We start from the raw sequence: 22,693 nt of genomic DNA, 5'->3' as shown, positions 1-22,693 counted from the left end.
GTTCCGGCGCTGAGCAGGGTCCGACTTTTTCTCAAGAGCTTCAGGTTCCAGACTGGCGACTGGACCGAGTTTGGGGAAGGCTTTGGCGGCTGGCTGCTCGCAGCTCCCGACTACCTCACGTGGTGGGAGGAGCGACTGAGGAGAGGTGCTGCTGCAGACACGCGTTGGAGGGGCCCTAGAACCGTAAGCGGAATTGGCTTCATTTTGTCAGATGGAAGGAGAGAGCCTGTGTGAGTAAAGAGCAGTCAGGCCTCGGGGGCTCGGTCGCGTCTCTGAGTGCCCCCGGTTTTCTCGTTTGTACAGTGAAGAGTTAGCCTGACTGACCTCAGACTTCCTTACAGTTCTGACACTAAATTCTTCACAATAAGGTGTGCTTGGTATTATGTGGGTGGTTGAGTGGGTAGAATAATCGTCTGCCCCTCTGGGTTGAAAGGCCAAATAATGATTTGGACAGCCTGTGGTGAATGGCTGTCTGGATAGCAGGTTCCTCTCGACTTTGTCTTTCTAATCCGTTAGAAAGCCGAGACAATCGAATTAGAGTGGGCCATCTAGTGCAATGCCTTTCTTTATCAAGCATCACCTGGCAGCGATAATAAACTACTGTAGTACTTTTGTTTGTAAGGGAAACCCTTAGAAAATAAAGAGATATCTACCACTTCTTAGTATATCAGAGCTGTATATACTCAGCTCCCCCCCGAGATCTGAAAAAGGGGCAAATTTAGGACAGAGCTGGAGGATCAAAAGCCATGGGCTAATTGTTTTGGGATGAGATGATAGGACATGGATGTTTCATAGTTTTGAATTCCCCTATGTCTTATAATGTTCATAAAAGGGAGAGATTGAAATTCTGCAGAGTAAGGGAGATTGCTCTGAAGAGCATTTAAATAATAAACGTTAAAACCGGGGAAGGATTCTAGAAATGGTAGAATAACTCTAATTCTACAATTAAAGAAAAATCCCCAGAAAGAGAAAGTGAAGTGCCCAAATGATACAACTAATTAGTGGCAAAACTGGGACTAAATAGAATATGTTAGTGCAGTGTTCTCAAAGTGTGTTACACATACCACTGCATCTACAAAGGCAATTTTTTATTTTTTCTTACATAATTATTAGTTAATTTGGGAATGTGATACTGGATTTCCTTCGTTGTATTATATTAAAAGTTCTTTTAATGTAATTTTAAGTATAAAGAGCAATTTTAAGTACGAAAATGTTATTAAAAGAACTTTAATAAATTACCATAGTTGGTACGTGGGCAAGGCAAAAATCATGATGATGATGTGTGGATAACTGAATTTTGGAAAACTGTTAATGGAATCACCTAGAATAGTTCAGGGAATGGGATATTACTTCTGCATTGTATTGTGTGGTTTATATTGTTGCAACTTTAAATGTAGTTTTCAAAGAAGAATGGAGGAAAATATGAAGCTTGCTACAGTGGAAGACACTGTGGAGTACCGCCTGTTCCTGATACCAGATGAACCAAGGGACCCAGAAAAACACAAAGAGATTCTTCAAAAGTATATTGAGAGAATAATGACCCAGTTTGCACCTATGCTGTTTCCTTATATCTGGCAAAATCAGCCTTTCAATCTCAAATACAAACCTGGAAAAGGTTAGGAAGACTTTTACTTATTTTGATTTGATATGTGTGGCCTTTAATGTCACTCTGACAACAGTGATGTATAATAGCCCATAGTTCATTCAGTGTTATCAGGAGATTTATATCCTGAACTTTTCAGATTAGTGATGCTTCCCTATATTCAGTTAAGCCCTTACATTTTATTTTTTATTCATATTGATGAAAACTTTCTAATAGTCATTACCTTAGGAGCTAACATATACAACATTATTAAACTCGTGGCTATTCTTTTGAACTTTTCTGTGCTATAATGTATCTTTAGCTATTACTCTGCATTCCTCTCTATTGATGATGTGTTTAGTAGGCTGCCTTTTTTTACAAAGTTGTTTTGGTCGGGATCTAGCAGTGGCTTTGCCTGGCTTATAACAAGAAGTAACTGGGCTTTATGACCATTATTTGCTGTTCAGAAGCATTTTGAGGTTCCTTCACTGTCTTCTCTGTGTTGTTGGTTGTTGAGATCTGACCTCTGGCCAAATACAGCATTTTGTCCTATAATTTCTTTAGCTTTACTAAAGAAATAAACGTGGCTTGGTGACCAAGGCTCCACTCATGCAGAGACTTAGGTGAGGTCTTGTTTCATCATGAGGCATCTTATGATACCATTAGTCTGGTTTTCAATCTAGTGCTTATCTGTTACCTTCTGGCTAACAGTTGCCACATGTCTTCCCAGCTATAATTTTATTGAACTCCTGTTAATAAAATACATGTGATATTTATTGGTAAGAGCACCGTCACATTAGTGCAGCACATCCAAAAACAACTTCTCTTTTTTCTAGAAAATAATTTTTACCCAGTGTTTTCTCATCTTGCTTAATAGCATCGCCATCTACCTAGTTATATCCAAACTAGCTAGTAATTGAAAAGTATACTCAACTCTTCACCATGGTCGGTCAGGCATTAAATCCTAGTGTGATTTTCTTCTAAAATGTGACTCATTCTCTACATGTGTTTGGCTGCAGTCTAGGCCCTCTGTTTAGCTCTTCATCTGGAAGATTATAACAGCCACCTAACCTTTCTGGTTCTAGAGTATCCATTTGCTCACACTATTAAATTTATCTTTGAGAAACACAAATTTGATCATGGCACTCCCTTGCCTAACATACTTGAACAGGTCTCCATTGCTTCTGGATGAAGTTCAAATTGAAGTTTAATATATAAGATAAATAGAAATAGATACTCTAATTGGAGTTTCTCTAGTTTAAGAAACTTGGGAGATCTGGGGTGGGGAAAAGAAGAGGTGGTTGGGCTCTTCCCATTTTTTTTTGGCACAGCAGCCCTTGAGACACTTTACAATGCACTTGTTTGACCTTCATTCTCTTAGTGTTGGTATATTGTATTGATTGATTTTCATAATCGAACTGTCCTTTCATTTTAGGAATAAATCTCACATGGTCATGGTGTACAGTCCTTTTACTGTGTTACTGAATTCAGTTTGCTGGTGGTTGATTTTTTGTTTGTTTGTTTGTTTGCTTTTTACTAAATACCCAGACTTTTATTTTTCTTCAAATTCAGAGTTTTTGCCTTTTTTATTTATACAAAGATGAGAAGTCAGTTTTGTAACCTAAAAATATTTACTTATTAAAACTATATTACTACTTTAATAAACTATACAGAAAGAGAATGAGACAGACGTGTGCATTTATAGAACTGCCTGTCAGGCATGCCAGATCCCTGTGAAGGAATTCCCCGCACGACCTCATTCATGTGCGGAGACACAGAGCAATCCTTGTTTAGACGTACACGTTCATCTACTTGTCCAGCCTGGTCAGCCCTCCACTGCTTGATGGCTTCCTTCTGCTCTGAATGTGCGTGTCCAGTTGTCTGCTTCTTACAGCACATTTACCTTCCTCATCACCAGCCATCGGAGGAGGATTAGGACCAGGCAGATGATTAATTGGACCCATTCTTCCGGGGGAGGGGAGGGGTTTCCTGGGGGCCCTCTTCCATCGTCATATCTGCAATCAGATGAGTGTCTGTAGCCTCTTCTCTTTTTCACATCTTGCTGAAGCAGAGTTTTGAAAAACAAAACCACGAACTCAGCTATTCCAGAAGAAATCTACGATCAAAGATAATCTCCCTGGGGATTAACGCCAGCTGTCCAAAACTTGTCTATTTGAGATGTAAACCGTCTTGCTTCTTATTCCCGCCTCTGGAACTTCAGTTTGCAAGTATTTTGTTGAGGATTTCTGCCTCAGGGATATTGGTTCTGGTTTTCTTGTATTGACTTTGTCTGGCTTTAGTATTAGGGCAATAATGGCCTCATAAAATGAGTTTGGAAGTGTTTCCTCCTCTTCAATTTTTTGTAAGAGTTTGAGGAGTATTGATGTTAATTCTTTAAATGGTTGGTAGAATCTCCAGTGAAGTTATCTAGTCCTGGGCTTTTTTGTTGTTGGGAAATTTTGATTACTGATTCAATTTCCTTATTCGTTACAGGTCTGTTCAGATTTTCTATTTCCTTTCGATCCAGTCTTGATAGGTTGTATGTTTCTAGGAATTTATCCATTTCTTCTAGGTTATCCAATTTATTGGTATACAATTGTTCACAGTGTTGTCTTTCATTTCTGATTTTATTTGAGTTTTCGCTCTTTTTTCTTAATCTAACTAACGTTTTGTCAATTTCGGTGACCTTTTCAACAAACCAACTCAGTTTAGTTGCTTTTGTTCTTTTTCTCTGTTCTCTTTCATTTATCTCTGCTCTAATCTTTATTATTTCCTTCCTTCTACTAGCTTTGAATTTCGTTTATTCTTTTTCTAGTTCCTTAAGGTGTAAAGTTAGGTTGTTGATTTGAGATCTTTTGTTACTATACACTTCCCTTACCACTGCTTCATTGCATCCCACACATTTTGGTATATTGCATTTTTGTTTTTATTTGTCTCAAGATATTTTCTAATTTCCCTTGTGAGTTCTTTGACCATTGGCCGTATAAGAGTATGTTGTTTAATTTCTACATATTTTTGGATAATGCATGTGTTTGAAAATTCTACTCTGTGTAAATCTTACTTCCTGATATTCCCAGAACACTCAATTGTCTGTCACACCTCTGTACCGTTGCACATACTATTCTCTTTGTGGAAAGCATACTACTGGTCAATCTTCCAGAGGAATATATACCATACCCTTTGTGTTTCCATAGTCCTCAGTGCATACCTCTGTTCTTCATCTTGTTTTGAGATGACTTAGTTGTCTATCTCCTGTTGTCTAACTCCTCAGCTACTCAAGATTAGGCTTCTTGTATCTTGTTCAGGATTGCAACCCCAGCTCCCAGGATAGTACCTAGAGCATAGTCAGTGAATGTGTGTTTAATTGAATGATTAACTTGTATTTTTATTTGTAGTGACAAATTTATTTGTTTATATGATTGCTTTTCTCTTGTTTCTAGGAGGTGTTCCTGCTCATCTGTTTGGCATGACAAAGTTTGGGGATAACATTGAGGATGAATGGTTTATTGTTTATATAGTAAAGCAAATTACAAAGGAATTTCCAGAATTGGTAGCAAGGTATTATAATTATTTTAATAATTTTAAAGGGATTCTGTTCCTGAAAAGGATACCATTTTTATCCATTTAGTAATTTTTTTCTGTAGTCTAGTAGAAATTGCACAAATCAGGGACATAGATTTTTAAAATGACTTCTGTGTTTTCTTCCTTTTCTCTTGTGACTTTCTTTTCTTGAGGAAAAATGAAAGTATCATTGGAGAGTTCAACTTCTAAAAAATTTCAAACAAAACCTGCTTGTTTTAGGTTTTCTTTCTTGTAACTCTCATTATGAAAGAACAAATACATACGGTAAACAAAATTCAAACAATACAAATGGTGTACTGCTCTGACTTCTTAGAAGTCATCATCAAATTTCTTGTGGATTAAAAAATACATACTCATATATACATACACATACATATTACATAGATTTTTTTAAACTATATTTTCCTCTACTAGGCCATATCTATATTTTTTGATAAATCGTATACAGAAAAATTTAAAGAGAAATCAGTGAACAATTGTATAGGAGGAAAGTAAATTCTAATTCAGTTTTTAAAATGCGAACTGATAGTTCTCTGTAATTACCAAATTTTGCCAGCAGAGGGCGTTCCACCCATTTGCACATGCCCTAGTTTTCCTTCCTAGTCAGCCCCCGAATTCTGATCTTTTTCTACCCACCCAACATCTTCCTCAGAAGAGCAAAAAGAAAAACAGTAACAACAACAGCTTTGAAAACTTATTCATATATCGAAATTCAAACACACATAAAAGTAGAGAGAATTAATCCACGTGAACCCATCACCCAGCTTCAACAATTATCAACTCATGGTCATTCTTATTTATCTACTCATATACCCTCCCCTTACTTCCCCACTACGCAGCAAGATTATTTTAAAGCAAATCTCCAATACTATGCCATTTGATCTTTAAATACTTCAGGATGTAAATCTAAGCAGTAAGAACTCTTTATTTTAAACACTAGTGTTACCATACCTAAAATAATTAGCAATACTTTCTTAATAAATGATAGAATTTTAAATGAACAAACACAAAAATATCAGTTTCTGTCTTTACAAGTATAATAAGGAGAGGGCAATACCTTTTGTATGCAGAGTTTGATGTTTATATAGAGATGGTGCATTCCTACACACCAGGCCTGTAAAAGCTCTTTAAATAATAGATATCTACTGTCTTGGAAGTTTAAAAAAAAACTTTAGAATAAGGAAGAAGTTGTTCCTCTATGTATGCATTAATCTTCCTAAGGTAGAGCCCTCACCATTTTACTACCCTACTCTAAAACCTTTCATTGTTTTTGTCTTTGAAACTGAGCTCATTCTCATTGATTCTGTCGACATTTAAAGCTCTTCACAAAATGATGTAACTGCGATTCTCTAATCTTGTTCTTTACTAGTTATCGTTCCAAATAGCCTGCGTCAGTTTTCCCTCCATGGCTTTGCTTATGTTGTTCCCTCTCTCGAGAATGTCTCTCCTTTTCTCCCTACATCTCTCTCCATTAAAGGTGAAAAAACCTAGAACAGTGTATATAATATATTCCCTTTTGTGTGACAAGAGGAGAAAATAAGAATTTATATTCCTATTAGCCAGATTTTGCATAAGCAAACTCTAGAAGGATAAATAAGAAATAACAGTGGTGGAGGGGTAGGAGTTGGGCATATAGGGACAAAAGTAGGAAGATTTTTCATTGTGTAACTTTTTGTGTATCTTTTTTTTTTTTTAAGTTTTAGCCATTTGACTTTATTATCTATTCAGAAATTTAAATTTAAAAAACATGATGCAAAACAAAATTATCTTTCAAAGCCCAAATAACACCTCCTCCACAAAGGCGTTCTTAACCTTGGCTGTATGTGATTGTTTTTTTTTCTTTTGAAATCCTATAGTACTTTGTATTTTTTTCATGTTTTTGCCTACTCTTATTTATTTGTGTACTTATTTTCTCTTCACCTCCTCCATACAATCTTACTGTCTTCTTCTGTACTTAATGGTATCTTAAACATTAGCTTTATTATAGCATTCTATACATGGTACATACTCAAATGTTTACTAAGACGAATGAAAATGCATATTGCAAACAACATGTTTTGATTATCAGCAGAACACAAAATTAGAACTTCTTTTTCATTAGGATTGAAGACAATGATGGTGAATTTTTGTTAATAGAAGCTGCTGACTTTCTCCCTAAATGGTTGGATCCTGATAATAGTGCCAATAGAGTAAGTATTCCCAAGTTTCGAAAATTTACAGAGATGAAATCACGTTGCAGCATTTTTCATAGTACCTAGAATATGTCAGTGCCTAGTATGAAAATTGAAGTGTTATCATTTTCCAGGTGTTTTTCTGCCATGGGGAGTTGTGCATTATTCCTGCACCAAGGAAACCTGGAGCAGTATCCTGGTTACCCACCACACCCCCAACAATCCCACAAGCATTGAATATAATCTCAACACACCCTGAAAAGATTTTGGCTTCAGAATCTATCCGAGCTGCTGTGAATAGGCGCATCAGAGGGTAAAAAAAAAACACCTTTCATTGCTAGTTGAGGAACCTTTTGCTTTAGTGCAGCTCAAGTCTTTTGTTGAATGTAGAATTTCTTTCACCTAGGTTAATGCTAATTTTCATTCTGTATTCATCCTTCATGAAATTGACTAACAAGTAATACTTATATATTTTAAAATCAAGAAGATATATGTCTTATAATTCTTATTTAAAAGTATTATAATCCAGTCCCAATATGTTTGCATTTATTTACCTTAGATATTGTGGCAAAATATCATCTATATACATAGATAAAAATTTTGAGACGTTTAGAAATGAAAACTTAAGGCAGCACAATGCTCAGGTTTTTTTCTGTGGTTCTGGGGCTACATATGGGATTCTTTGGACTATATGAAGCACTTTAGCCTCTATTCAGAAGAGAAGGCCTTAGCCTAATAACATATTAGTTCACCCATTCAAATTTGAGTACCTGTTAAAAGTTTAGCACCATTCAGTTCTTAATAATATTAAAAATCTCTTTTAGCTTTATTTCAGTATACTTTGTAGCACTTTTTTTAGAAGTTCTGATTTTATCCTTCTTCCAAAGTAGAGTTTTTTGTGTTTTTATTGAACCATGTTAACCCTTTTTTAAATTTTCCATTTGTTCCCACTTTTTCTTTCCCTCTATTCTTTCGTGTAGTCTTTAGTATATACAGTATCTTTATCTTCACCACTGTTGTCATTCTTTACATCTCTTGATGAACCAAGACAAGATAGATATTAAGGGGGAAGTAAATGGTATAAGCATTCTAAATTTTTTTACATATCATATCATAAAATAAAAGTAATTATGCTACCTGTCACAGATACCCAGACAAAATTCAAGCCTCCCTTCATCGAGCGCACTGCTTCCTTCCGGCTGGCATTGCAGCAGTGCTAAAGCAGCAGCCCAGACTGGTGGCTGCAGGAGTCCAGGCATTTTACCTAAGGGACCCCATTGACCTGCGTGCCTGTCGTATTTTCAAGACATTCTTGCCTGAGACACGAATAATGACGTCGGTAAGATATCCCCCTTGGTCATTTAATTTCTCTGACTGAAGAGTTGAACATTATTTTAATTGTTCACTAGAAAAAAAATTGGAAATATTCTGTTTCCTCACAGTAAATTAATACATTTTTTCCCCCTTTTTTCTCCCATCCAGTAGAGGACGATTTCAAGAGACCTGACTCCCTATTTTATATCTCAATGTTTTCTAGCTATTTCTGACCATATTTTCCTGATTTGAATAATTTCCTTCTTAACATTTCATTTCTTTCAGAGAAATAAGAATTATTTTTTATGTTCTACCCATAAAAATTGTCATTTATGTAACTAATGATAAGAATTCCATTAGTGATAACTTTAGAATTCCATTGGTGACTGTGAAGGTAAATTTTATGGCATATGAGTTATATTGCAATAAAGCTGTGACTAAGAAATCCAGGCAGCGAATAGGTTGGATCGTCTTTACATTTCGTATGAATGTGAAGCTCATAAATGAAGTTATTGTTATTGACTATGAAGTGATATTCAAATTTTTAATTTCGGGAAAAGACTCATCTCTTTTGTGTTCCAATGTCCAGGTTACCTTCACTAAATGTCTGTATGCACAGTTGATGCAACAAAGGTTTATGCCAGACCGGCGGAGTGGATACAAGCTGCCTGCTCCATCTCATCCCCAATACCGAGCCCATGAATTGGGCATGAAGTTGGTAATGTTGAACCAGAAAATTTTATTTTCTTCCTTTATATAAAAGGGCTCTTAACAGAATAGTGGCATAGCATAGAAAGTCTAGAAATATACCTTATTTATGTTAAAATATAGTAAAATGTGACATTTCAAATAAGAAGGATAAATGGCAGAACAATGTGAAGCCATTTAAATATTAAAATTGATTCCCTCACACCTAAACCAAAATAAATTCCAGTTGGAACAAATATTTAAATAAAAAAAAATTGAAACCATAAAATTTGAAAGAAAACACAGAACAACTTTTGATAATTGAGTATGAAAGAGGCCTTTTAAGCATAACTTGAAACCAGAAGCTCTAAAAGAAGAGATTGATAAGTCTGATTATGTAAAAATTAAACATTTTTGTGTGGGAAAGAAAAACCCCATAAATAAAGTCTAAAGAACGTAAACATGGAGAAAGTATTGTTATTTTCAATTTAAGTGGCAAAGAGCTGCTTCCTCTAATATATAGAGTTTCTACAAGTTAATATGAAAAAAATACTAATCAATTAATTAAAAAATGTTCAGAAACTATGAAAAGATAGTCCATAGAACAGGAAATACAACTGATTTTTAATCTAAACATATGCAATATGTTGACCTTTGCTCATATAATAAAACAAATGTGATTTAAAGCTACAAAATAGTATTTTCACTATTTGATAGGCAAGTATTAAAAAATATGTTAATATATACTGGATTGGTGAACATGTGTAAAGAAAGAGATAGTACTCACAAACATTATTGATAGGAATATAATTGATTCAATCTCTTAGAACAAAATTTGTCAATATTCTTCAGCATTTAAAATGCCAGACCCTTCTGGTCAGCATCTTCACTTTCAGAAATTTATCCTCCATGTAGTTTACATGTGCACAAAGATATACGACAATACTCATGACAGCAGTGTTTGTAGTAGCAAAAGACTGAAAACTACCTAAATGTCTAATAAATAGTAGGGAAATAGTTAAATTATGGTCTGTTTATGAAATGAGATGGTTAAATTTATGTGTGCTCATATGAAATGATCTTCAAAGCATATGACTAAGTGAAAAAGCAAGGTTCAGAACTGTGTATGTTGCCATTTAATAACAAAAGGGATGGAGTAAGAGAATATACAGACACACACATATCTGCTTGAGTGCACAGATTACTTCTAAAGGGATATGGAAGAAATCAGTAAAAGTCATTTCCTCTGGAGTGATCAGGGAAGCTTCCTGTTGGAATTATTTTGCCACGTGCATTAATTATATTTTTTAACCAAAGGACTCTTAAAATAAAGTGATTCTCTCCGTTTAATATGTCTGAGACCATCCTCAATTAATTTATAGTTTCTGTTAGACAGACAAGAAACCTTCTACAAGCCTTTTTTAAGTAAATAAGAAATAAGTTTAAATTTCTGGTTTTATAATCAGCGAGAAAATAAATCTCTCTGAAGAGAACAAGAATCCTTGTTTTGTATTATTTGCTTTCCCTTTATAATTTTTAGTAATCTATAGAGATTAAGAAACTTGGAAATAAAGTTATATTTTTCATAAAATTCAAAGTGTTATAAATGTCCACATGCCCATGTGTCCAGTCACCTAATTCTTGAGTGTGACTAAATGGAAAGAAAGTAACCTAATAATAAAAATTTTATCTATTCCCTCTAGGCTCACGGATTTGAGATTCTATGCTCCAAATGTAGCCCACATTTTTCTGACTCCAAAAAATCCTCTGTGACTACCTCACCACTGTGGGCTGGCTTCCTTGAAAGTCTAAAAAAGAATGATTACTTTAAGGTAGGACTTGCAATGTATTTTAAAAATTATACTATCCAGGTATAATCAAGCCAATGATTTAAAGTCCTTTTTTATGGTCCATTTTTAATATGTAACATAATTATAGGAGCTAGAATTTAAAGGAACCGTTCTAGTTGAGTGGTAATGAGGAGGTGTCTATGAACTGTTTCCAGTATTAGAAAGACATAACATTTTTATAAAATGATAAAAGTTATTATTTGTGTCAGATGAACAACTTTCACAAATCTATAAAGCAAATGTGAAGACTCCAAATAGCAAAATTAGCAAAGACAGGGATTTAAAATACTACAGAAAGATAACTAGTAAATTTCCCTTAAAATATTCACTGTCGCAAGTAGTAAAGATATGCATATGAACACAGTAATAAAGACTGTTTCTCATGCATGTAAAAAAGGATGTGAACGATATTCAGTGCTGTTGAGAGTATGGTGAAATTAATACTTCTATTCATTGCTGATAACATTGTAAACTCGTAGAAACTTAACTGGAAAGTAACGTAGTAGTGTGTCCCAAGAGCTATAGAAAGAGTCAAACGCAGAACCTTCACTTTCAATAATCTATTTTAAGGAAACATCCAAGAAGTAGAAAAGTCCATAAGAATATGAGGATTATAAAGACTGTGTGCAGCAATATAGAAAAGTATTTATGTAGTATATTTTTTAAAGAGTATAAAATATTAAGTATGAATGCCACTATAAATATGCATGTGAAAAACAAATCATAGTTAAGGTGGGATTATGCTATTTTTTGGCTCTGTTTGTACTTTGTTTTATAAATTAATACTGGTTAATCAATTGTTTCTTAATAACTAATTAAATAATGGAAAATGGTAGAAAACCTTCCAAATTGAAAAGAGGCCCTTAATGGTGAAAAGGATTAGGAATCATTACATCTAACCTGGTCCTCTTATTTGAAGAAATGGAGGCCCAAACAGATATATTAATGACAAAACTGGTACTAGGACTCAGGCCTCACGATTCCTGAACAATATGTTACATACCATACACCACCTCCCTGAAAGTTGCTGGTGAGCATGTTATTTTTAATAACAGCATGTAAATAATGCTCTGATAGGCCATTATTTATTTTTTAGGGACTCATAGAAGGTTCTGCACAGTACCAGGAAAGAGTAGAAATGGCAAAGAACTACTTCCAACTCTCAGTAAACCAGCCGGAAAGGTGAGTTTAGCACTACTTAATCATGGCAGCGGAGTGGTAACTGGCCAGAAGTTAAGGAGTTACTTACTCCTAAGGATAGTTGCAGAGGTTGGAGTTTACATGTTTAAACAGTTAATGGCTAGGGTCACGACTACTGACAGGGTTGTGGTTGGGGGAGAGGTGTTGTGACAGAAGATCTTTGGCACTGGTATCTATCATCATCATCGCCACCATCAGCAGCAGCAGCACTATCACCAGCACCACCAGCACCACCAGTACCACCACCACCACCGTATAATGGCTAACATTTATTGAGTACTTAGAAAGCAGAGGCCACTTTAAACTTGTGTAGTCCCCCATTACAGCCTTGTGAAATAAGTACAATTGTTATTGTTCCCTATTTACAGCTGAGAAGCTGAGGCCAAGAGAGAGAAAGTAATCTGTCAAAGGTCACACAGCTAATAAACGACAGACCTAGGATTCAAACTCAGGCAATCCTGGTATTGAGCCAAGTGCTTAATTCCTATAGGAGTTCTAGGCTGTGTTTAGCTATTTTAAGTGGTTCTGAAACATAGGATGAAGCAGACATTCAGCTTCCAAATCAAATCTCATTCTAACCTACTACACATTTCCTAGGGGAGGAAAGAAACGAACACAGGGTTGGAAGGAAATGGCACCCCTTTAAAATTTAATAAAGTTGAGTTTTAGTTCTGGTAGTATTGAAGTAACATATTGGACTGTCCCCTGCCGATTACAATTACAAACCCTGGGCAGAATATAAAAATTATTTGAAGACAACAAAAATCAGGCAAAAATTGGAGGGAATAGTACCCTTGAAAGAAGAAAATCGCATTTGGTGAGGTCCGCTTTATCTTTGTCCGCTGAGGACACTTCCTTGTCAGTGTGGCACCAGGAAAATACAGCTCAAGCACGAAGTCTATTGCGTGGAGGAATCAAAGGTCAGAATTTGAGTAGTGGAAAAAATTATAATTTGTTTGCAAAATTGAATTTGAGATACTTAAAGATAACATGAAAGAAATACCTTTGTGTATGTTATGATTAAAAAGGTCCCAAGTTGTGTGTTTGTGGTTTTTGTTTTGTTGTGGGCTCTAGTTTTTTTTTTTTAGTCAAACTGATCTGGTTTTGAGCCCCAGGCATATTGTCAACACTTTAAACACCATGGATTTGTGTAATAATGTTCTTTGAAGACTGTGTGAAGCCAAGTTGATGCTGAGAGATCAGTTGTCTGTGAGGTGGTAATGACTTTAGAGCAGTCTTTACTCTTCCCCAAGTGTGTAGGGGCACCTTTGTCCCATTCCCATCAGTGTTATGTCAGTAATTGATGGAAAAGAGGGTGCCTTCTTAGGGTATCATTTAAGAAAACTTGGGAAATGGAGTCAGGAGAGTAAGGGAGATAGCCTCATATTAGGGGAATCTCCCCGGGATGATTCCTCTCTGCATCTAGGAGGCCACTCCTGTTGAGAACTGTTATCTTACAGTCTTGGGTTGAAGAGAAATTAAGAAATTTGACTTATATGCAGGAGAGTTAGGTCTTCTCCCACAAAATAAGATAGATTGGTGGTTAGGTAGTTCTTTTTAAATAATAAAGTTTGTTATACAATTAACATATTCATTCATTATAGCAAACAGAAGATGTAAGAAGGAAAAAATATATGATAATAGTAGTTCCAGTGAGAAGAGACCTGAATGAAGTGAGGGAATGAGGTGTACAGGTATCAGGTATTTGTGGGAATAACATTCCAGGTAAAGAAAACAAACTGCAAATACAACATAGAAACACACACACACACACACACACATACACACACACATGCACGCACACACGCACGCACACACATACATGCACGCACGTGCCCAGAACGATACTTGTGAGAGCAGTCACCTCTGGGCAGCAGGAGAATGGATTGGAACTGCTAGTGCTGGTCACAGGAAACATTAGCTTTATCTAGAATATGTTTTTTAAAGTACATGCACATGTTACTAGTTTAAGTTTTTATAATAAATGTATAAATGTAATCATATATTTTGATGAGAAGTATATATGACAATATTATTCTGGGTGGTAAGTATATGGTTTTGTTGTTATCTTTAGAACGTCTCTATATTGTTTAAATCTCTTAAAACAAAAATTAAAAATAGCAAAGAAGTCATCAGTGGTCACCCACTGCTTGTTTCATCGAACCCAAACTTCTCAGCCCTCTTAGGCTCCCGGTGCTCTCATCCCAGTCCTCTGTTCAGCCTCAGGTTCCACGCTTCAGCCAAAATGAACGCCATTCGCTCTCTGAACATGTTCCTCACTTCCCTGCCTCTATGCAACTGCTCATTTCCCCCTGCCTGAAGTTTCTCTACCCTGCCTTACCTGTCAGAATCCTCCGTGTTCTTTAAGGCCTAATCTGCTCTTCCATATTCTCTCTCTCTCTCTCTCTCTCTCAACTACTCTGCCCCCAATGAATTTAATTACCTTTTCCTGTGACTCTCTGTAGTATTTGGTATTCCTATACAACTTTATATAATTTGTAATTATGATTATTTATATATTTCTTTCCTCCCTCCTACTAATTTCTCTCTCCTACTAATATGGAGTAAGGACAATTTTTTTTTATCACCTACATGATTTCGCAAGGTATGCAAATGTTTATTAAATGAATGCAAGCTCATTATATGACTTGATTTGCTCCTTTCTAACTAGTTCAGACAGAGTTTCATCAATTTATATAACAAGTAACATCACGATCATAAAATAACTCACTCATATAAATGATCTCTGTATATTTCCTCATCAGTTTATAATAGGAAGAGCACAAAATAGTATCAGAAGACTTGATCTCAAGCCTTTGCTCAGTCTAACTAAATGACCTTACAAAAATTGTAGAACTTTACTGGGTACTGGTTTTCTCATCTTTAAAACAGGATTATTACATGTATATATAATATACCTCCTCATAATAGTAATTAGAGGCCTAAATAAGAAAATGTATTTCAAGTGCCAGCCTAGCATATAATTTAATATAAATTAATCTAACAGATTAATTTTTGTTCATACTTTCCTCTGGATTTTCTTTTCTTCTGTGTAAGATACGTACAGATTGAAAGAATTATATTAGATCATGACAGTGTTCCATGAGAGTGTGCATGACAGTGTCCATGGAGCCTGCTGCAGTGCCAAAGGGTAGGTCTCTGAGCCACCAGCCTCCATTTCAATAAAAGCAGTTTTTCTTTTTTTTTTCCCACTTTACTGACATATAACTGACAAAACTGTAAGCTATTTAAAGTGTACATTGTGGTGGTTTGCTATATGTACACATTGTGAAAGGATTCCTACTATCTAGTTAATTAACATGTCTATCATCTCATATTCATCTTTTTGTTGTGTTGAGAACATTTAAGTTCTACTATCTTAGTAAATTTCAATTACGTAATACAGTGTTAACAACTATATCACCATGGTTTACATTAGAACCTCAGATTATTCATCTTATAGCTGAAAGTTTCTATGCTGTTACCAACCTCTCCTTATTTCCCTCACCCACTAGTCCCTGGCAGTCACTTTTGTGCTCTGTTTCTATGAGTTTGACTTTTTTTCCCCCCCAGATTCCACATATAAGTGATACCATACAGTATTTGTCTTTCTTTGTCTGGCATATTTTACTTAGCATAACACCCTCAGGTTCCATCCATGTTGTCGCAAATGGCAGGATTTGCTGCTTTCTTGCTAAATAATATTCTATTCAGTATATATACCACATCTTCTTTATTTATCTGTTTATGGACACTTAAAGCTGTTTTTATATCTTAGCTATTGTGAATAATGCTGCAGTGAACATGGGAGGGCAGATATCTCTTCAATATCCTATTTTCATTTCCTTTGGATACATACCCAGAATCAATATGGTAACTCTATTTTTAATTTTTGAGGAACCTCCATACTGTTTTCCATAGTGGCTGCATCAATTTACATTCCCATCAACAGTGCACAAGGGTTCCCTTTTCTCCACATCCTCACCAACACTTGTGATTTCTTGTCTTTTGGGTAATAGCCATTTTAACAGATGTGAGGTGATACCTCGTTGTTTTGATTGGCATTTCTGTAATGATTAATGATGTTGAGCATCTTTTCATATACCTATTGGCCGTTTGTATCTTTGGAAAAATGTCTGTTCAGGTCCTCTGTTTTTTAATCAGATTTTTTTTTGCCTTTGAGTTAAATGAGTTCTTTATATATTGTGTATATTACCCCCTTGTCAGATACATGGTTTGCAAATATTTTCTCCCATTCAGTAGGTTGCCTTTTCATTTTGTTGATGGTTTTCTTTGCTGTGCAAAGCAGTTTTTCTTCCTTTTTTTTTTTTTTTTTAAGATTTTATTGGGGAAGGGGAACAGGGCTTTATTGGGGAACATTGTCTACTTCCAGGACTTTTTTCCAAGTCAAGTTGTCCTTTCAATCTTCGTTGTGGAGGGTGCCGTTCAGCTTCAAGTTGTTGTCCTTTCAGTCTTGGTTGTGGAGGGCACAGCTCAGCTCCAGGTCCAGTTGCCGTTGCTAGTTGCAGGGGGCGCAGCCCACCATCCCTTGTGGGAGTCGAACCAGCAACCTTGTGGTTGAGAGGACACGCTCCAACCAACTGAGCCATCCAGGAGCTGAGCAGCAGCTCAGCGCAAGGTGCCATGTTCAATCTTAGTTGCGGGGGACAGAGCCCACCATCCCTTGCGGGACTTGAGGAGTTGAACCGGCAACCTTGTGGTTGAGAGCCCACTGGCCCATGTGGGAATCGAACCAGCAGCCTTTGGAGTTAGAAGCATGGAGCTCCAACCACCTGAGCCACCGGGCCAGCCCCAGCAGTTTTTTTTTGAGCTCTTAAATTTTACAGTTCCTGGTAAAATTTTATTTGAGGAAAAGCGATCTGTATCCTAAAATAAATGTTTAAAAACAAATTAGACTAGATAATTCCTTTTGACTTCAAAATATTATATTTTTGTGATTATTATTCTGAGCACTCTTATAAAAAAATACTTATGTCTTTTTTTTATAGCTCTCTTACTATGAGCCCAGGTGAAGAAATCTTAACCTTATTACAGACAATACCATTTGATATTGAAATGCTTAAGAAGGAAGAAGCTAATCTTCCCCCAGAAGATGGTAAGTAATGGACCAGGATAGAGCAGAAGGGTTAGAAAAAATGAAAACATTCCACTAAGTCTCACAGGGTCCTTTCCTAAGATGCTTGTCGTGTGAATGTAGTATGGCAGTATCATGCTTTCTTTTTTAGATGACCAGTGGTTAGATGTCTCACCAGATCAGCTGGACCAGCTACTGGAGGAAGCTGCTGGCAAAAAAGAACCAGAGTCTGTTTCCAAGGAGGAGAGCTATGACTTAACTCAAGTCTCAAAGAGCATGAAAGCTTTCATATCCAAAGTCTCAACCCACAAAGGAGCAGAGCTGCCTCGGTAATTTGTGTTAAAGTATAAATATTTAAATAGTTATAACCCAGATGTTGAAGTCATTGATCACTGCCAGTTCCACACTTTTTTTTAGTTAATGATTCATACTGCTTTATTTGTACTGCTTTGTTTCCCTCTTTTGGTGCCTATTACCATGATAACTTACTTATCTGATGGCAGATTTCTGGTCACCTTATCCTTCACTATCATTGAAGTAAGCTAGAGAGACCACTCAGCAGATCTCAAAGCCACCATCCCAGAGCTATGCAGGGCAACTATGCACTTTATTTACTCTTTATTTTTATTTTTTTCCTTTTTTTTTTATTAGTTTCAGGTGAACAAAGCAGCGTAATAGACATTTATACCCCTCATAAAGTGATAACCCACCCCCACGCTACTACCCCTCTGACATCTTATATAGCTGTTACAGTACCATCGACTATCTTCCCTATGGTGTACTCCAATCCCGTGACTATATATACCTATATAGTTAGTTATAGTTGACATTCAATATTATTCTACTTCAGCTTCAGGCGTATAGCACATTGGTCAGGCATTATTTACTCTTTAGACTTTTACTCAGAACCTTGTGGACTCTTAACATCTATCTCTCCGCAAGCTCAGACTTCTGATCTCCCACCCGCAAGGAAATTGGAAGCTTCAAACTCAAAAGAGTGGGATAAAAGGGTTCATCAGAGGAAGAAATAATAACAGAAGAAGGGGAAAGTTACATTTGGCAAGTAATGAGGAAAAAGGTAGATGGAATTGTTACTTGCACAACAAATATATCTTTATTGTCGATGCTCTTGAGCTCATGAGAAGATTAAAATTTATGTTCAATATTCTCTCGTTAAGAAAACAGATAAAGGAAGGTTTGGTCTTAATTTTGAAAGATTTGATTCTTAAAGAGATAGACTTTATTTAAATTAACTTGGATAAATAACTCCTTTTGCTAATATTAGATATATCTTATGGGAGGTGGAGGGTGGGTCGAGCTCTAAATCAGCATAAGTTAAATGTGTATAAACAAAGTATAATTTTTACTTTTATTTTATCAGTCTTTCTCCCGTTTCTGTTACCCTGCAAGACCAGTAGTTATAAGGATTTTTAAAATATAAACTGCAACTTTCCTTGCTGCACCTCATTTGAGATTCTATCTCTGGTGGTGGTCCTCACAGTGGCACCACTTTAGGAAAAGTTTCAAAGAGCTGTGTTTGGGATAAACTGTCTTTTTCCTTTAATCTTGCAGAGAACCTTCTGAGGCTCCAATCACTTTTGATGCAGATTCTTTTCTTAATTATTTTGATAAGATTTTAGGTAAGTTATAGTGTGATGTTTATTTTCATTTTGAAACTGTAAGTAGTATGGCTGTTGCTAGAGCATTGGAACATTGGATCTCTTGGAAGACAAAATATTTGCTTTCTCTTCATGATTTTGAGTTACTTTCAACCATGAATTATTGCCCTATTGAATGATTTTGCAGAGGATGGTTAGCTCAGTATCTGACGTAGTAGCTGTTCATTAAATATTTGTTGAATGAGTGAATGCTGTGTGTCTAGATAGGGTTTACCTTGGCTCCCATATTACATTGTTTTTTCTTGTTTAGACTTACATGCTAATAATAAAAAGACAACTAGCCCAGTTGAAAAAGTCAACCAAGGATATAAACAGGCAGTGCCTTGAAGAAGAAATATAGTCAATAAATATTTGAAAATAGTTAACTATAAGCAAGTAAATACACAATAAAAGTAAAAAGTTACTTTTTTGCCCATCATATTGGCAAAGACTTAAAAGATTGATAATAACCAGTTTTCTCAAGGGTCGGAGAAATGAGCATAGTTCAAACTGGGGGCGAGAAGTGTAAATCATCTTTTCACAGGGCAGTTTGGTACTCAAGAATGTTTATAACCTTGTGACTTAGCAATGTCACTTCCAGGAATCTTTGGAAAAGATATGTTTGCTAAGATAGTGATTGCAGCTTCGTAGTAGTGAAAAATTGGAATATTCTAAATGCCTACCAAGAAGGAAATGGTTAAATACATCATTGTACAATTGACCCTTACATGGGTTTGAACTGTGCGGGTCCACTTATATGTGGATGTTTTTTAATAAATACTGTAAATGTATGTTCTCCGCTGTGTAATTTTCTTAATAACATGTCATTTTCTCTAGCTTACTTTAGTGTAAGAATACAGTATGTAATACATAGAACATACCAAATATGTGTTAATCAACTATCTTATTGGTAGGCTTCTGGTCAACAGTGGGCTATTAGTAAAGTTTTGGGGGAGTCAAAAGCTATATGTGGGTTTTTGACTATACAGGGTTGCATCCCAACCTCTGCATTGTTCAGGGATCAACTGTACACCCATATTATGAAATAATTAAGAATGTCTTAATAAATAATCTATATGTTTTGGCAAAGAAGGACCTCCAAGACATATAAATAAGTGAAAAGCAACCATAGTTCAATATGTATCTGTAAAAAATAAAATCAACTGTATGTTTATATATATGTACAGAACTGCATAGATAAAGGTCTGGGTACCCACCATATGGTTCGAAGGTGCTTACCTCTGGGAAGAAAGTGAAATGTGAGACAATAATTCCATGTGGCTTGAATGTTTACATCAGAATGTATTCATGTATTATGTAGATTTTTTAATTTTTTCAGTACAAAATTTTAATTCACATTTAATAAAATAGAATAAAGGAGAAATCTTTCAGTTCAATCTGTGTACTTTTCTGCAAATAGCTTCCATCAGTACCCTTTTCTGGAAGTGATTTTTGTGAAGTAGTTTGCTTATGTATATTGGTCCTTTTCTGCAGATAATAATTCGAATTCTTTTGAGAAGTTTAATCACTCAAAAAAAATTTACCAAGTGGCTTTTTCTGTGTTGGGGTGTAGGGCCAGGGCCTCAAGAATCGGACTCCGACGACCTGGATGAAGAAGACTTTGAAAGTTTAGATAGTGATGATAACATGGATCTTGAAACCCAGGAACACGGGGGAGAAGCATCTGTAAAAGGAACTCTTGATGATCTCAAGTCATATATGGCCCAGATGGACCAGGAACTGGCACATACCAGCATTGGCAAAAGTTTCACCACCCAGAAGCAAATGGTATGTGTGTTTAACCTCTTTCCCTTTCTGAGTCTATTATGAAGGATAGCTAAAACCATATTTTATCTTTTTTTTTCGTGATTTATGATAAATTTTTTTTGTAATGAATTTGATTTGAAATACATAAGAATGCTGATTTTTCCCGATTCTGATAAGATGAAGGGTTATTCACTTTATTTTCCTAAACATAAGCCTTAATTATATTACTTACTCTGTGTTATTTATCAGGATTTAAAATAAAGTCATGTGATGTGTTGAAATTAGTATATGGTTGTATACTACTACTAACAGCTTAAATCGATTTTTTAAAAAGGATCTTAAATATCCAAATAATTTTCAAGTGTTAATAGTGTTTGTTCTGTGTGTTTCCCTAATTTAGGGCCAAATTTAGAATTCATCTTCTACTTATGTTTTTAATCCTACTTTTTGTACCAGCACTGTCTAATTCTGGACAGAGAAATTACGGAAAGAGAATGGACCCTGGAGTCTCATGGGTTAGGGTTTGAAATCCATCTCAGCTGTCCACTGTGAATGTATCCATTAACTAATAATCCTCATGGCATAGAATTAACATGAGAACCAAATGGGATAACAGTGAAACCAGTAATGGGCCCTTAATTAATGTTACTCCCTTGCTTTGATCGCCTAAACCACATTTAAAACTATAGTCATTTCTAGTATTACCAAAACCTAATAGAAACTATACGTCAGATTTATCTAAAGCAGCGTTTCTTAACTTTTAATGTGAATATGAGCCAACTAAAGACCTTAAAATAGAGATTCTGGTTAAGTATGTCAGGGGTGTAGCCTGAGATTTTTCCATCTCTATGAAGCTCCTAAAAGATGCACAAGCTGCTGGTCCATGGACCACACTTAGAGTAGCAAAGATACAAAGGTCTGTATATCAGGCGGCAGACTTTCAAATCCTTCCCAAACCACTAAACTCAGAGGCTCAAGTTAACAATTCAGAGTCTTTGTGGTTCGACCTCAAAAAGCTTCAGGTTTTTACTTTAAGATTTTTCTTTGGGGTGGGGGCAAGGGGAACCTGGCTTCTTTCATTTAGAAAAAAATTGATTCTTTTTTGTAATACTCATCTTTATGTTTATTTCTTTAAAAATTCTTAGGCAAGCTTAAGTGCACCTCCTTAACCCTGGTTATCTCCCTTGGGCTATTTCAAAATAGGGAAGAAATCCACTCAATTTGTAGAAACTTTTCGTAAAAAGAAGTGTGTTCTAATCTTTGGAACCAAATTTTAATGTGTGTTAAATTACACAGTTTACTAGACTATATTTTTACTTTCTATCAACAAGGATATTTCCTTTTTAATTTGGAATTCAATTTTACATTGTTGCTTAAGTTAGCTTTTCATTGTTAACTACCATCTAACTTAACGGTATTATCCCATGATTTTCTTTTTCCTCCATGAATAAGGAACCTCTATCCCAGACTACCAATAGCCATTCAGATGAGGAAGATTCCGGTGCAGGAGGATCTGTTATGACACCCGTGGATGTAGACCTGAACCTGGTTTCAAATATATTGGAATCATATAGTTCCCAAGCTGGACTGGCAGGACCTGCCTCCAACCTTTTACAGAGCATGGGTGTGTGGCTGCCTGACGACACTGAGCACAGGCCCACAAGTAAGCCAAAGAAAGATTAGCCAGCAAACCTAGCCTCTCTCTTTTTTTTTCTTTTCAAATAAATATTGAGTCTGATTGTGCTCCTTTCTAGTTTAGAGTACTCATTTAGTAAAGTTTCTTTGTT

General features: G+C 35.7%; 1 protein-coding gene and 1 pseudogene across 3 annotated transcripts; one reads left to right on the top strand and one right to left on the bottom strand.

Moving 5' to 3' along the window:
- The first annotated feature begins 19 nt into the window (after positions 1-19).
- Positions 20-22,651, top strand: ECD (ecdysoneless cell cycle regulator). Of its 3 annotated transcripts, none has more exons than XM_033130813.1 (14): positions 20-230; positions 1,398-1,615; positions 5,023-5,140; positions 7,266-7,353; positions 7,470-7,648; positions 8,482-8,674; positions 9,239-9,367; positions 11,040-11,168; positions 12,283-12,368; positions 17,396-17,502; positions 17,633-17,810; positions 19,054-19,121; positions 20,713-20,927; positions 22,359-22,651. In XM_033130813.1, the coding sequence occupies exons 2-14, from the start codon at positions 1,411-1,413 to the stop codon at positions 22,587-22,589; spliced, it is 1,926 nt and encodes a 641-aa protein (XP_032986704.1). In that variant the 5' UTR covers positions 20-230; positions 1,398-1,410; the 3' UTR covers positions 22,590-22,651. The 3 variants fall into 3 exon arrangements, with proteins under 3 accessions (XP_032986704.1, XP_032986706.1, XP_032986707.1); XM_033130815.1 differs by having other exon boundaries at positions 27-183; XM_033130816.1 differs by lacking the exon at positions 20-230 and adding an exon at positions 256-368.
- On the bottom strand, positions 3,391-4,774 carry LOC117036280 (selenoprotein K-like; annotated as a pseudogene).
- Positions 22,652-22,693: the final 42 nt, after the last annotated feature.

The sequence above is a fragment of the Rhinolophus ferrumequinum genome, chromosome 16 (genome assembly GCF_004115265.2).
Source record: "Rhinolophus ferrumequinum isolate MPI-CBG mRhiFer1 chromosome 16, mRhiFer1_v1.p, whole genome shotgun sequence".
Classification (NCBI taxonomy): domain Eukaryota; kingdom Metazoa; phylum Chordata; class Mammalia; order Chiroptera; family Rhinolophidae; genus Rhinolophus; species Rhinolophus ferrumequinum.
Note: the sequence above shows the minus strand (reverse complement) of the source record. Positions and strands in the feature narration are given on the sequence as shown.

Coding starts and splice junctions, on each gene's coding strand:
- ECD (XM_033130813.1), top strand. CDS start 1,411: ATGGAGGAAAATATGAAGCTTGCTACAGTGGAAGACACTGTGGAGTAC. Junction 7,649..8,481: donor GTGAATAGGCGCATCAGAGG/GTAAAAAAAAAA, acceptor TACCTGTCACAG/ATACCCAGACAAAATTCAAG. Junction 12,369..17,395: donor TCAGTAAACCAGCCGGAAAG/GTGAGTTTAGCA, acceptor TTTTTTTTATAG/CTCTCTTACTATGAGCCCAG.